Genomic DNA, 16052 nt, shown 5'->3' on the forward strand with positions numbered 1-16052 from the left:
TACCGCTTTTTCCTCACGAGGGTCGCGGGGGTGCTGGAGCCTATCCCAGCTGTCTTCGGGCGAGAGGCGGGGTACACCCTGGACTGGTGGCCAGCCAATCACAGGGCACATATAGACAAACAACCATTCACACTCACATTCATACCTATGGACAATTTGGAGTCGCCAATTAACCTAGCATGTTTTTGGAATGTGGGAGGAAACCGGAGTACCCGGAGAAAACCCACGCATGCACGGGGAGAACATGCAAACTCCACACAGAGATGGCAGAGGGTGGAATTGAACCCTGGTCTCTTAGCTGTGAGGTCTGCGCGCTAACCACTCGACCGCCGTGCCGCCACCGTGCAGCCAACTACGATATATATATTTTTAACTGAATAAGACATGTTAAAAGTTGAAATACTCCGAAAGGAACTGGCGGGCTGGATTTAAACGCTTGGTGGGCCGCATGTGGCCCCCGGGCAGTAGTTTGTCCACCCCTACTCTATAGGGTCCACAACTCCATACAAAGCGTGTAAATTAGCATAATGTTCCTCCTTTTAATATTCATATTAAGCCGGAAGACGTGTTTTTTGGACAATTGAGGGTTACTGTGATGAGCACATCTTGATCTTTTAAGAGCAAACCGGATGTTGATACTTATTTTTCACTCCTTTGATCCTCATATTTAAAGGGAAAGCGCACTTTTACAATTTTGTACATCATCGATCTTTATGTGAGACAAAAACACGTCTTTCTTTGTTCTAAAAAGATATTCAAAGAGGCAGCTAAGAATACACGTAATGGGAATAATTTATTCTGATATTAACTTTGGCATTTCCCATCTGGCAACACTGATGTAATTCCTGATTACGACACTAAAGGGCCAATTAAAGAATCAAAGCGGCGCTGTGGCTGGGAGGCTTCTCGTCGAACACGAACGTGTTTTAACGTCTAATTGACTCTGCAGCATCGAAAGTGAGTAGCCACGTTTGTACTTGATGAAGACTTTAAATCTGTCTTTTGACCGTTTTTTTTTTGTGACCTCTGTTGTCGTTCAGTCGAGTGCTTAGTGTCAAATTAACAGCTCGCCGGAAACTGTTTTTTCCGCCCAATTAAGCTTTGCTAACGTTCCTTTTTTCACTCAGGACATGTCTGTTAGTCGTCTTTTGGAAGTAAAATTGCTTATTATGTTTGTTTACTGTCTTTTCCGTGCTCATTCCGTCACTTATGGCTAGGGTGTGACATGTCTGTGTATTATTGTTGTATATTCGTTGTACATGGCTAATTAGGCTAACAGGCCTCTGCTTACATTTGCTCAAAACTCCAAATGTGAGACCGTGTAACACTTGGAATTGTTTACCAAAATTCCTTTCTCGTGGTAGCGTGAAATCATCGTGGATGTAATTTTTTTGCTAAATTTGAATTAAGTTTTATGAAAAACTGTTGCCGGCTGTGGCCGGGAATCGAACCGGGGCCTACCGTGCAGCACTTCGAATTGTTTACCTAAATGTTCACCTAAATTCCTTTCTCATGGTAGCGCGAAATCATTGAGGATATCATTTTTGCTAAATCTGATTTATTTATTATGAAAAAGTATATGCATTGGCCGGGAATCGAACCTGGGCCTATCATGCATCACTTGGAATTGTTTACCTAAATGTTCACTTAAATTCCTTTGTCATGGTAGCGCGAAATCATTGAGGATATATTTTTTGCTAAATCTGATTTATTTGTTATGAAAAATATATGCATTGGCCGGGAATCGAACCCGGGCCTCCCGCGTGGCAGGCGAGAATTCTACCACTGAACCACCAATGCATGTAAACCCTGAGTCTGGTCGTCAAAACGCTCCCTGGTGGCAAAACTGTGGAACATTGCGTGGAGGTCGGGAACAGTACCGACATAAGCGGCCCAGGCGGCGCCCTGTCGTCGTTTTGGACTTCAGTCCAAGACACATTAGATACAGAACAAAATCAACCGAACTAGGACGAGGCTTTAAGGACTTCAATCAGCTGATGTATACAGCCTCCTCGTTAGTATAGTGGTCAGTATCCCCGCCTGTCACGCGGGAGACCGGGGTTCAATTCCCCGACGGGGAGTTCTCTTTTTCGTCCAGTTGCCCAAGGCTGGTCATTTGTAAATTATGATAATCACGAGGGTTCAATTCTGTATTTTCCGTAAGTGCTTTACAAAATGCTAAACTGACGTTTGCTAAATCCGATGTAACTTCTGTCGCTACGTCGGTTGCATTACATCACATTCCTGACGGCCCAAGGGTGTTTTTCAACGTGGTAAACTTTATGACGATTTGTCTGGAGTTCACTTCCCAAAGACTTTTGGTAAAACATATCAGGTCTGTAAATGAAAAAGTTTGTGCATTGGCCGGGAATCGAACCCTGGCCTCCCGCATGGCAGGCGAGAATTCTGACGGCCCAAGGGTGTTTTTTAACGTGGTAAATTTTACTTACTTTACTGGAGTTGACTTCCCAAAGACTTTTGGTAAAAGATATCTGATAATGAAAAAGTTTGTGCATTGGCCGGGAATCGAACCCGGGCCTCCCGCGTGGCAGGCGAGAATTCTACCACTGAACCACCAATGCCCATGCTGCTAACACTGCCCCCTGTCTGTCTTATGTTGAATCAAGACTATGATGCAATAGTGAAGTTTTAATAGAGAATTCCACTACTGAGCCACCAATGCTTAAAGCGGACATTTGGAAGTGAGCCGTAAAAAGACGTTTTGGGTTTCAAAAGGGGTGGTTCCTTTGTTGCTTTGAGACGTCACAGACGGGTGGACTTCCTTTTATGGTTCATAGAGGTTAATACGGTTCATTTCACTTCGGAAGCGTTTTGGCCGTGTGACCAATCACAGCAGAGTCAAGTCAAGGGCGGCCTCCACAGAGGGCTTAACAAGCAGGCAACAGTAGATGATAGACAATAGATGACATCCCCTGATCTGAACCCCCATTGGGGCAAGGAACTCTAAACCCTTTAGGGAAAAGGAAACCTTGGGAAGGGACTGCGGATGGGGGAATTCCATAGAGTATAATAGTCCAGTTCCTAGACGTAATGCGATCAGGAGAGTTGGTCAGGCCTCTGCTGCAGCGCCTCCATGAGGTAGACCACGGCAGATGTTGTCCAAAGGGGGGTCGTGGGTGGAATAAATTCAAACCCACCATTTTGGCAGGAAGTACAAATCCAAGGAAATTCAGCCGGAATAGGTGTATATTTTCCAAAATATTTTACAGCTAATATGAAGACTTCATACATAAATACATACATACAGTGCATCCGGAAAGTATTCACAGCGCTTCACTTTTTCCACATTTTGTCATGTTACAGCCTCATTCCAAATTGTATTAATTTAATCTCTTACCTCAAAATTCTACACAAAATACTCCATTATGACAATGTGAAAAAGTTTTTTTTTTTAACTTTTTTTGAATTTATTAATTTGTCCTGCTGAAAAATGAACCTTCGCCCCAGCCTGAGGTCAACGACCCGAAGCACACAGCCAAGATCTCAAAGGATTGGCTTCAGAACCACTCCGTGAATGTCCTGGAGTGGCCCAGCCAGAGTCCAGACTTGAATCCGATCGAACATCTCTGGAGAGATCTGAAAATGGCTGTGCACACAGGGCTCTACATTAAAAACAAAAATGACTTGCCCATAGGGAATCCTTAAGGTGAGAACTACTTGCCCGAACTTGCCCCATGTAAAATGAAAAGACTGCCATAATGATATCATGTAATTTTTTGTGGCATCATATGAGAATCTCAAATAAAGATGAAATGAGAGTACTACCATACTACCTTACACATGGTAGTCGTAGTAAGCAGTGATATTTATAAGTTGTGCACCACAATGAAACATTATTGAATAGACACATTTGTGTACTAGTAAAGTGTTTTTAATCCAGAAAAAAGCTCAATGGTCAAACAATAATTTGTGAAGCAAAGGTGAGAAAAATACACAGAAATGGAAGCGCTAGATTTTGTAGCTTGTGCAAAATCAGCACTTTGTATTATCATGGTATCATTATTATGGTATGATCTAATCGGTGGTGTTTCATTGTGACCACTTCAAATTGTCACAGCAATGTGATTCACTCACCTGTGCCATCATTTGATTTGCTGCCGCTAATCAAATACTTGTTTAGGAGGCACTGGTTCATCACTTTTTGCTGTTTCCTTCAGAATTAGACGATGTTGGCAGCGCCGCCATGACGGATGTTTTCATAGTCAAACGATCGCTGATTGGTTGATCGCGAACAACGGGTGTGGGTAAAACGCGGACTGTGGACTACGGACCGCGGTCTAAATAAACGATTCTGATTGGTCCATTTCAAGATTTGCAAGGATTGCTTTGCAAATTACCACCGGAATTACGCAGTCCGTGTTTTACCAACACTCAACAAGAACCGCTTTTAAAAAAACTATTGGTCGTATGGCATGCCAAAGAGCACTTGCCCGACGGGAATATCACTGATTGGATTTACTTGCCCCAATTTTGTTTTAACTTGCCCCGGGCCATCGGTACATCGTTAATGTCGAGCCCTGGCACAGACGTCTCCCATCCAACCTAATGGAGCTTGAGACTTATTGCAAAGAAGAATGGGCAAAACTGCCTAAAGATAGGTGTGCTAAACTTGTGGGATCATATTCAAAAAGACTTGAGGCTGTAATTGCTGCCAAAGGTGGATCAACAAAGTATTAAGCAAAGGCTGTGAATACTTATGTAAATGTGATTTCTTAGTTTTCTATTTTTAATAAATTCAAAAAAAGTCAAAAAAAACTTTTTCACATTGTCATAATGGAGTATTTTGTGTAGAATTTTGAGGTAAGAGATTAAATTAATACAATTTGGAATGAGGCTGTAACATGACAAAATGTGGAAAAAGTGAAGCGCTGTCAATACTTTCCGGATGCACTGTATATCTTTGCACTGGAAGCCGTTTCCATCGAAGCCAACTTTACATCGGCACTGTCGTCCGCGTTCAAACTTAGTACACAGGGCATTGGCGTGACAGCCCCTGTTTTCTTTTTGACACTCGTCGATATCCTGGCAATCCTGGCAGTCGCCGAGATATATGTTGTGACAGACGCAAGTGTAGCTGCCCAGGGTGTTGTTGCAGTGGGCATTTGGATGACAACTGTGGAGGCCGCTGAGACATTCGTCAATGTCTCTGCAGAGTAGTCCATCGCCCTGGTAGCCTATGCGACACACGCAGGTGAAATTGCTTTTGACCTTCAGGCACTCGGCCTGTTGATGGCACTTGCTGCCTGCCTCCTCACAGTCTCGTAGGTCGGCAACTGAAAAGAACAAAGACTTGTTTGAATTCTTTTGTCTGTGTCTGTGTGTGTGTTTGGTGTGAGGTCAATGATGATGAGTTGGTTCACCTGCACATGAGTATTTTAGCATTGCCAAGAGATTTATCAGCCACAGGAGTGGGAACCTAAGATGACAGAAATGATTACACATATTAAAAATCTTCTATAATATATACAGTATAATGGATGTTACCTTTTTTTTAACGACAAAAACAAAAGAACGGTGGCCGCACACGAGAGGCAACACCAAGATGCACACAATGCTAATCACTATGCTCTGGCAAGTAATGGTAATGGTTTTATTTCATTTGAACATGCATCAGATTACAATTGAATGCATCACATAATCAGTTCACAGTTCCACATGTCCAAAAGGAGTAGGAAGAAACAAAGCTTATTAAATCCTACCCCTCCATCGGGTACTTTTACAATCAATTTGTTCACTTCCTGCTTTCCTAATATAGTTTAAGTTTTTTTTTGTCACGTATCGAAGTACGAGGTGATATGAGCATCCAATGACATAATGGGTATGGATGGAATGGTCTTTATTGTCATTATACAAGATGTACAACGAAATTGGAGTATGGGTATGATAGTAAGTGTCAATATAGTGATATATATCGCACATCATGACTGGTTCAAGACTCTTCATCCTTGTATTTAGCAATACAAGTAATACTCATATCAGAGATATTTGACATTTCTAAAAAAAACAAAAAAACTATACAGAGCTATTAAACTTTATTGTCGTAGTTCAGGCGCAGGCACGGTGTACCCGGCTTACGTTGTGTCAATTTTTGTGAATGGTGCAGTTCGGCGCAGAGTGGCACACCCACACCTCCGTCCCTCCCACCGGTGCAAGTGCCAAAGACGGAGGAGAGAAGGCACACAGGTTGAACACAACGTGTAATCTTAACCAATGAAATAAACGCCTCTCATTGCCTTTAAATGCACAGGGCCCACCGGACTGCTCATCAGAGGCCACAATGCGCATCATGACGTGGAGCGCCTCGTGGGACACCTGTAATCTCTTCCTGTTACACGTTACTAAAAAAGAGTAGTAAAATAGTAAAAGTAGGACAGGACGAGTGGACCTGTCAACAGCAGAACACAAAATGTGCTTTCACTTTTAAGTCCCCAAATACCACAAAACACCTGACAACGGCAGAAAAAGTCGCGAGTCGCATTTGGTCAAAATTGTCGTCAAGGGGGGTTGCCATGGCGCCAGATCTAGTGACAAAATTGCCAAGTTGGCAACACTGCTGCTTTCTGTGTCACTCAAGAAATAAAGCTACTGTTATTGCACCCCTGCTAAGCTAAGTTGATGAACTTGAGTATTAAGTATGGATCTCCATTTGCAGTGCTTTTTGAAAATATATATGAATTTATTTGATTGAGTCAACTATGAAGAAAATGTAACAAATTTGATTCAACTACGAAAATCCTTCTTTGAAGACTGAACTGTATTATCCATTTTAGTGCTTAGCTTGTTACGTTCCATAAGTTACACAATCATTCATCCCTGCCATCTCATGTTAACCGTGAGGCTCAATAAGTAAGCTTAAAATCAAACAATACTTTCTCCAAAAGAATTGATCGTTTTCACTCACCCCATAATCGCCCGTATCCGTGTGGACTTTTTGGACAAAGTCTAAATCAGGGGTGCTCACACTTTTTCAGCATGCGAGCTACTTTTAAAATGACCGAGTCAAAATGATCTACCCACTACAAAAATGCAAAACATCTATTTATTTTCAAATGTATTGAGGATTATTTGTACGTACAATGTATGTTGATGTACCTTACATAACCAAATGAGCCAATATTGCAAAACACACAAACTATTAACAATTTTTGTAATTACCTGAGTTTACTTTGATGACTTGCACTGAATTGAACCAGCCAGGGATGCATAGTCCGGACAGTAGCTGCTGATAGCCAGCCTCAAGCACACTTCCAAATGTTTATCAGTCATGGATAATATCCGTATCATAATATCCGTATAATATTCCATATCCGTATGGAAGTGATATGTTTTTTGCCTTTTTACTTGGTCCAGCTCCTTCACTCATTTTAGTGACCATAAACTTTAGCGAGGGCTTAAAATCTCGCAATTCGCCGACTAGCTTAGCACTTTGCATCGTTGTTTACGCATGAGCGGTGACCTAAAGGTCAAAATTCAGTTGTCATCTGATTGGTTGTCCTGTATGTCAATCAAGTAACGGGGATGGATGATAGGCTGACATCGTAAGTTCTGCTGCACTTAGAGACGTTGTTTGATTTGATTGGTCGCCCGAAGGGCAACATTCAGTTGTCATCTGAATGGCTGCCCTGTATGTCAATCAAGTGACGGCATTGATGCTGGGATGATATTTTTTTAATGTCACGCCGCGATCGACCAGCGATCGACCAGTACCACCTCCGCGATCGACCGGTAGATCGCGATCGACTTAATGAGCACCCCTCTCTTAAACCTTTGGGAAGGGGAACACCCATATTTCCCTGGTTGTGTGTTAGCTCTCACACAATGCATGCACCAGTTCCCTGAGGCCCTCCTTTATGTTTTTTTTTTTTACTGTAGTCAGGCATGCAAACCTTGTGCATGATTTTATTCACCTGTTCAGATTTGTAGACTCTACAAATACTACTATACTAGATTAGAACAGTGCTTGTCAAATAATATACATATAAATGTCTATGAATGAATAGATATGGGGGGTGTGTGAAAACACTTCTTCCCCCTGACAGACAACTGAATTGAAACCAATGCTTTCGTTGCAAACAGTCATCCGTCATTTATGGTGGCTGATTGGTTCCAGACCCGACCATGAGAAGTACTTTTCCGTAAAGTTGGATTTCTTATTTAAAAATTGAATATTTACACTCATTCATTCATTTTTATACCGCTCCTCCTCAGCATGAGGATGCTGGAGCCTATCCCAGCTGTCTTGGGGCGAGAGGCGGGGTACACCCCGGACTGGCGGCCAGCCAACCACAGGGCACATATAGACAAACAACCATTCACACTCACATTCATACCTATGGACAATTTGGAGTCGCTAATTAACCTAGCATGTTTTTGGAATGTGGGAGGAAACCGGAGTACCCGGAGAAAAGCCACGCATGTGATTGTTTTGGCTTTGGCACGCCTGCGCAGTGTGAATGAAAATGGCGGTACAGGCTGCATGATGCAGGTCTAGGGGGAATTTGACTTTTTGTCAAAAATCGGACTGAGGACATGAAATTTTCCACTTTTGAACTAAAAGGTAAACATGACAGCTCCAAAAGTGTCTCGGATTTTTTTAATAGAACGGTTGTAGATTTCATCATAATCAGCACGATGAAAGCATCTTTATGACATGCACCTCTTATGTATTTGTGCTTTGAACTGGTGCATACTGTGTATAAAGTGAAAAGAGACGTGGGGCGTTTATTTCCTGTGGATTGGATGCGTTCACTGCAGCGGTGTCAGATCATCTAACGGAGACTTCCTTCATCCTTCAAGAAGTGCAGGTAAAGAGCATCTTTTTATACACAATGATCTATTTGAAAATATGCCATTAAACAGTAAACACCAGAGGACCGCATTCATATTTGAAATATTATTCAATTCTAATTTGGTTTATGTAGCACATTTGGTAATGCTAATGTCAATGGTTTCATTTTATTTTCATTTTCATTTTATATATAACAATCACAATAGTGATAAATGACAGCAGACATAAACACCAGGTCACCAAATACGTTATACATATTGTGTGCCGGCGTAATGAATAAAATCGTCAAATAACGATATGCGATCAAAAGAGAAGTCAACTATAAACAGGAAATCAACTCAACCAAGCTATCCTGCCAAAGTAGAAGTAGTGTCCTGGCTTTTTAGAAAACTGGTTTGAGGACTGGGAGATCAAAGAGGATGGCGCATCATAAAGATGATTATGATGATTCAGCTAACCTTGATGCTAATATGTTTAATAACTATGTGACCTGTATGATGTGTATAGTTGTACAGCAGTGGTCCGTAGTATAATAAAGCAAAATATTTGTATTTTATTTTACAGCGAGCTCCTGTCCAGCAGTCCAACCATGGTGTGGGTGCTGCGGTATTTGGTGATGATGCTGAGCTTTTGTAGCCCAGGTTACGGTAACCTTGTTATAAATCGTGGAAAAACCGCCACATTTCTCTGCAGGTACACCCTATCCTCTGCCGACGGGTACTACGATATCAAGTGGTTGAAGCAGCTTCCAAGTATGAAGGAACCTGTTTACAGGAGCATTGTTACGTTTACCAATGGCAACCTGTATACTGATCTGTACCAACCAATGAAGGGCAGGGTCTCCTTCGAATTTCCTGACCCCAGCAAAGGAGATGCTTCCATAGCCATCAAAGGCTTGCAAACCTCCGACACGGGGACCTACGTGTGTAAAGTGCGAAAGTCAGCTGAAATCCTTAAAGACAAAGCCTTTGTCATAGAAGTGACGGAGAAGTCTGTCGTTACTTGTACCGTGCACGGGGAGCCTACACTGGGTATGGATGTGATGTTCAAATGTAGTTCCTTAGAAAGCATCAAGGTGCGGTACACGTGGAAGAAGACCAGCGGAAACAAGATGTTGCCTCCCGACGCCATTGAGGACACTGAAAAAGGTGAATTGTTTATAAACATCAGAGACGACGACGACTATGGACACTATCTCTGTACGGTGGAAGGTCTGGCTTCCTCCAAAAGCTGTCTGGTCCAACTCAAGGATCCACTTGATCCACCACCGAGCGATGACGATGAATCTCCAGGCACTGCGTTCCCTGTGACCCCAAACAATGACCCGGCAGTCCCCAGCAATGACCCAATGGCCTCCAGCAATGACCCAATGGCCTCCAGCAATGGCGATACAACTACAATAGCGGCCGTGACGACCACCATGCTTTTGCTGGCTATCGTCTGTGCTATGGTTGGTATCTGGTACTGGCGTAAGAGAATCGGTTCGTATGCCCCCAATGAAAGGGGGGAGGTGGCGCAACCTCGGCCAGACGGAGCCACCGTGCTGCCTCAACCATCAAACGGGGTGAGGGACGCCTTTTTAACAAGCGACATCCATCCATGTCCAGCATCACATGCTGATGATGTCTTTCATCCTACAGGGACATCTCTACTATGACCAGGTGGATGATCTTTGAGGAGGACCAGGACATGTAGTGGCAACATCATCCCTACACTCTTAAAAATGCTGGGTTAAAAACAACTCAATATGGGTTGTTTTCCAACCCAACGCTGGTTAAATATAGGACCAACCTCGCGTTGGGTTATTTTAACCCAACAAGTTGGGTTGGTTCTCTTAACCCAACAATTGGGTTGTACATTGGGTTGTTCAAATGACCCAACGCTGGGTTCATATTTACTACACGGCTGGGTTATTTCAACCCAGCAAGTTGGGTTGCCAATATACCATATATATTTATATATATATATTTATTGTATACTAATACTATTAATAATATATTACAATGATAATGACACCAATGTAACAAATTTATTAAAATTCAACATTTCCAGAACATACAAATAGAACAACTCACAACATTTCCTTCACATATGAACAAATTATGTACAAAAAAATAACATTTTAAGAACGGGTGAGGGGGACAGCTATGAGAGAGTGATATATACATAGAACAAGAGGCTCTGTGAGCAGCAGCACAAATGGGTAGGCGATTCTGCCTGCTGCAAGTATTCCACCATGTTAGCTCTGACCTACGATGAGAAAAGAAAAAAAGGTAAGTATTTTGTAAGTATTTTGTAAGTATTTCTAGCAGTGCAGAGCAATTGTCATCAGCTCTCTACTGAAGCTATTTCAATATATATTCTACAGGGAGAAGTACGACACCCGTAAATTCAATGGCGTGTTCAACAATTTATTCAGGGGGTTTGGACAGTCTTACACTCTTAAAAATGCTGGGTTAAAAACAACCCAATCTGGGTTGTTTTTCAACCCAACGCTGGTTAAATATAGGACCAACCTCGCGTTGGGTTATTTTAACCCAACAAGTTGGGTTGGTTCTCTTAACCCAACAATTGGGTTGTACATTGGGTTGTTCAAATGACCCAACGCTGGGTTCATATTAACTACACGGCTGGGTTATTTCAACCCAGCAAGTTGGGTTGCCAATATACCATATATATTTATATATATATTTTAATTGTTATTTATTTATTTTTATTGTATGCTAATACTATTAATAATATATTACAATGATAATGACACCAATGTAACAATAAAATATTTATTAAAATTCAACATTTCCAGAACATACAAATATAACAACTCACAACATTTCCTTCACATATGAACAAATTATGTACAAAAAAAATAACATTTTAAGAACGGGTGAGGGGACAGCTATGAGAGAGTGATATATACATAGAACAAGAGGCTCTCTGAGCAGCAGCACAAATGGGGAGGCGATTCTGCCTGCTGCAAGTATTCCACCATGTTAGCGCCGACCTACGATGAGAAAAGAAAAAAAGGTAAGTATTTTGTAAGTATTTCTAGCAGTGCAGAGCAATTGTCATCAGCTCTCTACTGAAGCTATTTCAATATACATTCTACAGGGAGAAGTATGACACCTGTAAATTCAATGGAGTGTTCAACAATTTATTCAGGGGGTTTGGCCAGTCTTATGTTTGGTCTGTGGTTTACATGTCACACATCACTATGGAGTAACAACTTACACCAAGTTACAACTTGTAAGAATAGTGCTTCATGAAATGAGAAACACAGCCAAATGTTACGTTGTCACACATTCCACGAAATACAATCTTTTCAAGTAGCTCCTCATAAAAAGAGTCCTTTAAAACTGTAAAAGAACAACTGGAGTCATTTCACAATTCATTTACATTTTAATTTCTATTGAAAGGTAAATTACTTACGGGCTTAACATCGAGGAAGGCTCTCTTCACCTCCTGAATACTCGCCCGGACCAATTTCCTGCCCTTTTTAAACACAGGCGGAGGGAGCAGGATGGGCAGAAGCGTCAGGGCGACTTCTCCCCTGGCATCTGTAGGACAATTATGGGTGTCATTACCAGATTGTTGAGAACATGAGTTTTAAATAATATAATATTACAATTTTAGATAAAACTGTCTTGTTTTCAATATGTTCCACTACTGTGCAGTGTTGTTGTATTGCAATCAACTCTAACATAATAAGAAAATGTCTCGATTATGTTTACTTGGTCTATTTTAAAACACAAAAACACACCCCAAACATTTTTTTACCAATTGGGATCATAATGTGTACCATAGAGGGTTTGTCAGTTTGTCTTTTTGACTATAACAGCAATATATATTGGAATCACAAGATGGATCACAATCAAAATCAAATCAAATTTTGGGTATTGGCACAAGCTACGGTGACTGACCCACCGCCATTTCTTATGTATAGAACATATAGTAGGCACAGTAGCTACTGTAAAACAATACCCATAAAATGAAGGCATGAAGATGACTTACCTTTCAATCAGCCCTGGTAGCTGCCTCTCAGTCAATTTGGAACTGATAAACTCATCCATAGATGCTTTTCAGCGAACTGAAACATCACAAAGAGGGTCCATAAGAACAAACATACCATGAAATGAACTAAGATTCAGTAGTCCAAACGTATTCTCCACATTTATATGCGACTTACAAAACTGTCGTCGAATTCGCGCCCAAACTAGTTGAAACTGCTAAGTATACAGTGGACTATCGGTGGCTAACGGAAGCCCGCTAGCATGCAGCAGTCTGGCTTAAAAAAAACACCGGTTCATCAGCACGCTCGTATTAATTCACGAGATTCTTTAACTTGATATCACATAAAATGGCAAATTGACGAGATAACTGACGTTAACTATCACACATAGTGCACGTCTCTTGTAACTTCTACAACATAGTTTGGTTCCTACATAGCTCGCCAGCGAATGTGTTCGCTTGCCACTTTTGGAGGGAATGGAAGTTTGCTAAGGTTACCGATCCATTCCTGAAGCTAGTACTCAACAGTGCTTCACGAACTTACATTTTAACAAGTTTATGAAGCTTTATATAATAATATAAAGTAAATTCTACGGTAAAACAATAGTGGGCATGTAACAAACCTTGCTCCGTGCTGAAATTGGTCTCCTCAGATGAAATGTGGGGTCCGAACGAAGTAAGTTTGTGGGCGGGGCTTTGTTGCGCGTGTTCAAAATTCTACCCAACGCTTTGGGTTGTCCAAAATAACCCAGCACAATATAATGGAAATCACAACCCAGCAGCAAATAACTCAGCACCCAACAGAGATAACCCAGCGAATTGGGTTCTCAGAATACCCAACTCAATAAAAATAACCCAATTAAATGACCCAACAGGCTCAACCCAGCGATTGGGTCAAAAAAATAACCCAGCATTTTTAAGAGTGTATGTTTGGTCTGTGGTTTATACGTCACACATCACTATGGAGTAACAACTTACACCAAGTTACTACTTGTAAGAATAGTGCTTCATGAAATGAGAAACACAGCCAAATGTTACGTTGTCACACATTCCACGAAATACAATCTTTTCAAGTAGCTCCTCATAAAAAGAGTCCTGCTTTACAACTGTGTAAGAACAACTGGAGTCATTTCACAATTCATTTACATTTTAATTTCTATTGAAAGGTAAATTACTTACGGGCTTAACATCGATGAAGGCTATTTCCTACCCTTTTTAAACACAGGCAGAGGGAGCAGGATGGGCAGCAGCGTCAGGGCAACTTCTCCCCTGGCATCTGTAGGACAATTATGGGTGTCATTACCAGATTGTTGAGAACATGAGTTTTAAATAATACAATTTTAGATACAACTGTCTTGTTTTCAATATGTTCCACTACTGTGCAGTGTTGTTGTATTGCAATCAACCCTAACAAAATATTAAGAAAATGTCTTGATTATGTTTACTTGGTCTATTTTAAAACACAAAAACACCCCAAACATTTTTACCAATTGGGATCATAATGTGTACCATAGAGGGTTTGTCATCATTGTCTCGCAGGCTGATATAACAGCAATATATATTGGAATCACAAGATGGATCATTCATTCATTTTCTACCGCTTTTTCCTCACAAGGGTCGCGGGGGGTGCTGGGTTCTGGACCAGGACCGAACCCTGGTCTCCTAGCTGTGAGGTCTGCGCACTAACCACCAGACCGCCGTGCCGCCCCAAGATGGATCACTCTGTTAAAATTTTGGGTATTGGTACAAGCTACAGTGACTGACCCACCGACATTTCTTATGTATAGAACATATAGTAGGCACAGTAGCTACTGTAAAACAATACCCATAAAATGAAGGCATGAAGATGACTTACCTTTCAATCAGCCCTGGTAGCTTCCACTCAGTCAATTTGGAACTGACAAACTCATCCATAGATGCTTTTCAACGAACTGAAACATCACAAAGAGGGTCCATAACAAACATACCATGAAATGAAATAAGATTCAGTAGTCCAAACGTATTCTCCACATTTATATGCGACTTACAAAACTCGTCGAATTCGCGCCCAAACTAGTTCAAACTGATAAGTATTCAGTGGACTATCGGTGGCTAACGGAAGCCCGCTAGCATGCAGCAGTCTAGCGTAAAAAAAAAACACCGGTTCATCAGCACGCTCGTATTCACGAGATTCATTAACTTGATATCACATAAAATGGCAAATTGACGAGATAACTGACGTTGTCCTAACTATCACACATAGTGCATGTCTCTTGTAGCTTCAACAACATAGTTTGGTTCCTACATAGCTCGCCAGCGAATGTGTTCGCTTGCCACTTTTGGAGGGAATGGAAGTTTGCTAAGGTTACCGATCCATTCCTGAAGCTAGTACTCAACAGTGCTTCACGAACTTACATGTTAACAAGTTTATGAAGCTTTATATAATATAAAGTCAATTCTACGGTAAAACAATAGTGGGCATGTAACAAACCTTGCTCCGTGCTGAAATTGGTCTCCTCAGATTAAATGTGGGGTCCGAACGAAGTAAGTTTGTGGGCGGGGCTTTGTTGCTCGTGTTCAAAATTCTACCCAACGCTTTGGGTTGTCCAAAATAACCCAGCACAATATAATGGAAATCACAACCCATCAGCAAATAACTCAGCACCCAACAGAAATAACCCAGCAAATTGGGTTCTCAGAATACCCAACTCAATAAAAATAACCCAATTAAATGACCCAACAGGCTCAACCCAGCGATTGGGTCAAAAAAATAACCCAGCATTTTTCAGAGTGTAGTGTTTAGCGACGCGTTGAGTTAGTGAGAAAAAAAAATTCAGCAACAATAATATCACTGTAGCTTGGTTAATATACAAGTCACTTATGTAAATGGAACACTGTTGCTATTTTTTTTTAGGCCCACCAAGACCCAGCACCCGCAGAGAACACTGACAAGAAAACCCCAGGATTCCCAAGACAAGCGGGCAGGCGAGCAGACGAGCAGCAAGGCAACCACCCATTGGGAAGCAAATTCCCAGAGTGGGAGTGCCGCAGCCCCAAAACGCGGGGAGGCCAAGCACCAGAGCTGCTATTTTATTCTGTCTGATTGTTGATCCGATACTATTCTTCTTAATATATTTTTTAATACCTCCAGTTCAGCTTCCTGTCTCTATTTTTCTCAAACGTTTATCAGGATGTTTTGCAAGAAAACTTGATGCAATCTGTCAGACGCTTGAAACTAAAAAGAGGATGGATGCTGCAA

The 16052-nt window shown here is 41.5% G+C and overlaps 2 protein-coding genes and 3 non-coding genes across 8 annotated transcripts in view; 3 read left to right on the plus strand and 2 right to left on the minus strand.

Annotated features, from left to right (window-relative positions):
• Positions 1-841: 841 nt before the first annotated feature.
• Positions 842-16052, plus strand: part of slc22a15 (solute carrier family 22 member 15) — a 28682-nt gene continuing 13471 nt past the window's right edge. Inside the window, exon 1 of the mRNA XM_058058391.1 lies at positions 842-957. The gene's annotated coding sequence lies outside the window, so the exon portion shown is untranslated. The remainder of the gene's footprint in view (positions 958-16052) is intronic.
• On the minus strand, positions 1730-1800 carry trnag-gcc (transfer RNA glycine (anticodon GCC)). The gene has a single exon. It is a non-coding gene; the product is annotated as a tRNA-Gly (tRNA).
• Positions 2010-2081, plus strand: trnad-guc (transfer RNA aspartic acid (anticodon GUC)). Its single transcript has one exon. It is a non-coding gene; the product is annotated as a tRNA-Asp (tRNA).
• On the minus strand, positions 2512-2582 carry trnag-gcc (transfer RNA glycine (anticodon GCC)). The gene has a single exon. It is a non-coding gene; the product is annotated as a tRNA-Gly (tRNA).
• On the plus strand, positions 7509-15948 carry LOC131107923 (coxsackievirus and adenovirus receptor homolog). 4 transcript variants are annotated; one of them, XM_058058427.1, is made up of 4 exons: positions 7509-8825; positions 9374-10373; positions 10450-10470; positions 15708-15948. In XM_058058427.1, the coding sequence occupies exons 2-4, from the start codon at positions 9399-9401 to the stop codon at positions 15894-15896; spliced, it is 1185 nt and encodes a 394-aa protein (XP_057914410.1). In that variant the 5' UTR covers positions 7509-8825; positions 9374-9398; the 3' UTR covers positions 15897-15948. The 4 variants fall into 4 exon arrangements, 2 of the variants coding, with proteins under 2 accessions (XP_057914410.1, XP_057914429.1); XM_058058446.1 differs by having other exon boundaries at positions 7560-8825; positions 10450-10500; XR_009120361.1 differs by having other exon boundaries at positions 7570-8825; positions 10450-15611.

This window comes from Doryrhamphus excisus, chromosome 2 (genome assembly GCF_030265055.1).
Source record: "Doryrhamphus excisus isolate RoL2022-K1 chromosome 2, RoL_Dexc_1.0, whole genome shotgun sequence".
Lineage (NCBI taxonomy): Eukaryota > Metazoa > Chordata > Actinopteri > Syngnathiformes > Syngnathidae > Doryrhamphus > Doryrhamphus excisus.

Coding starts and splice junctions, on each gene's coding strand:
- LOC131107923 (XM_058058427.1), top strand. CDS start 9,399: ATGGTGTGGGTGCTGCGGTATTTGGTGATGATGCTGAGCTTTTGTAGC. Junction 10,374..10,449: donor TGCCTCAACCATCAAACGGG/GTGAGGGACGCC, acceptor TTCATCCTACAG/GGACATCTCTACTATGACCA. Junction 10,471..15,707: donor GACATCTCTACTATGACCAG/GTGGATGATCTT, acceptor ATTTTTTTTTAG/GCCCACCAAGACCCAGCACC.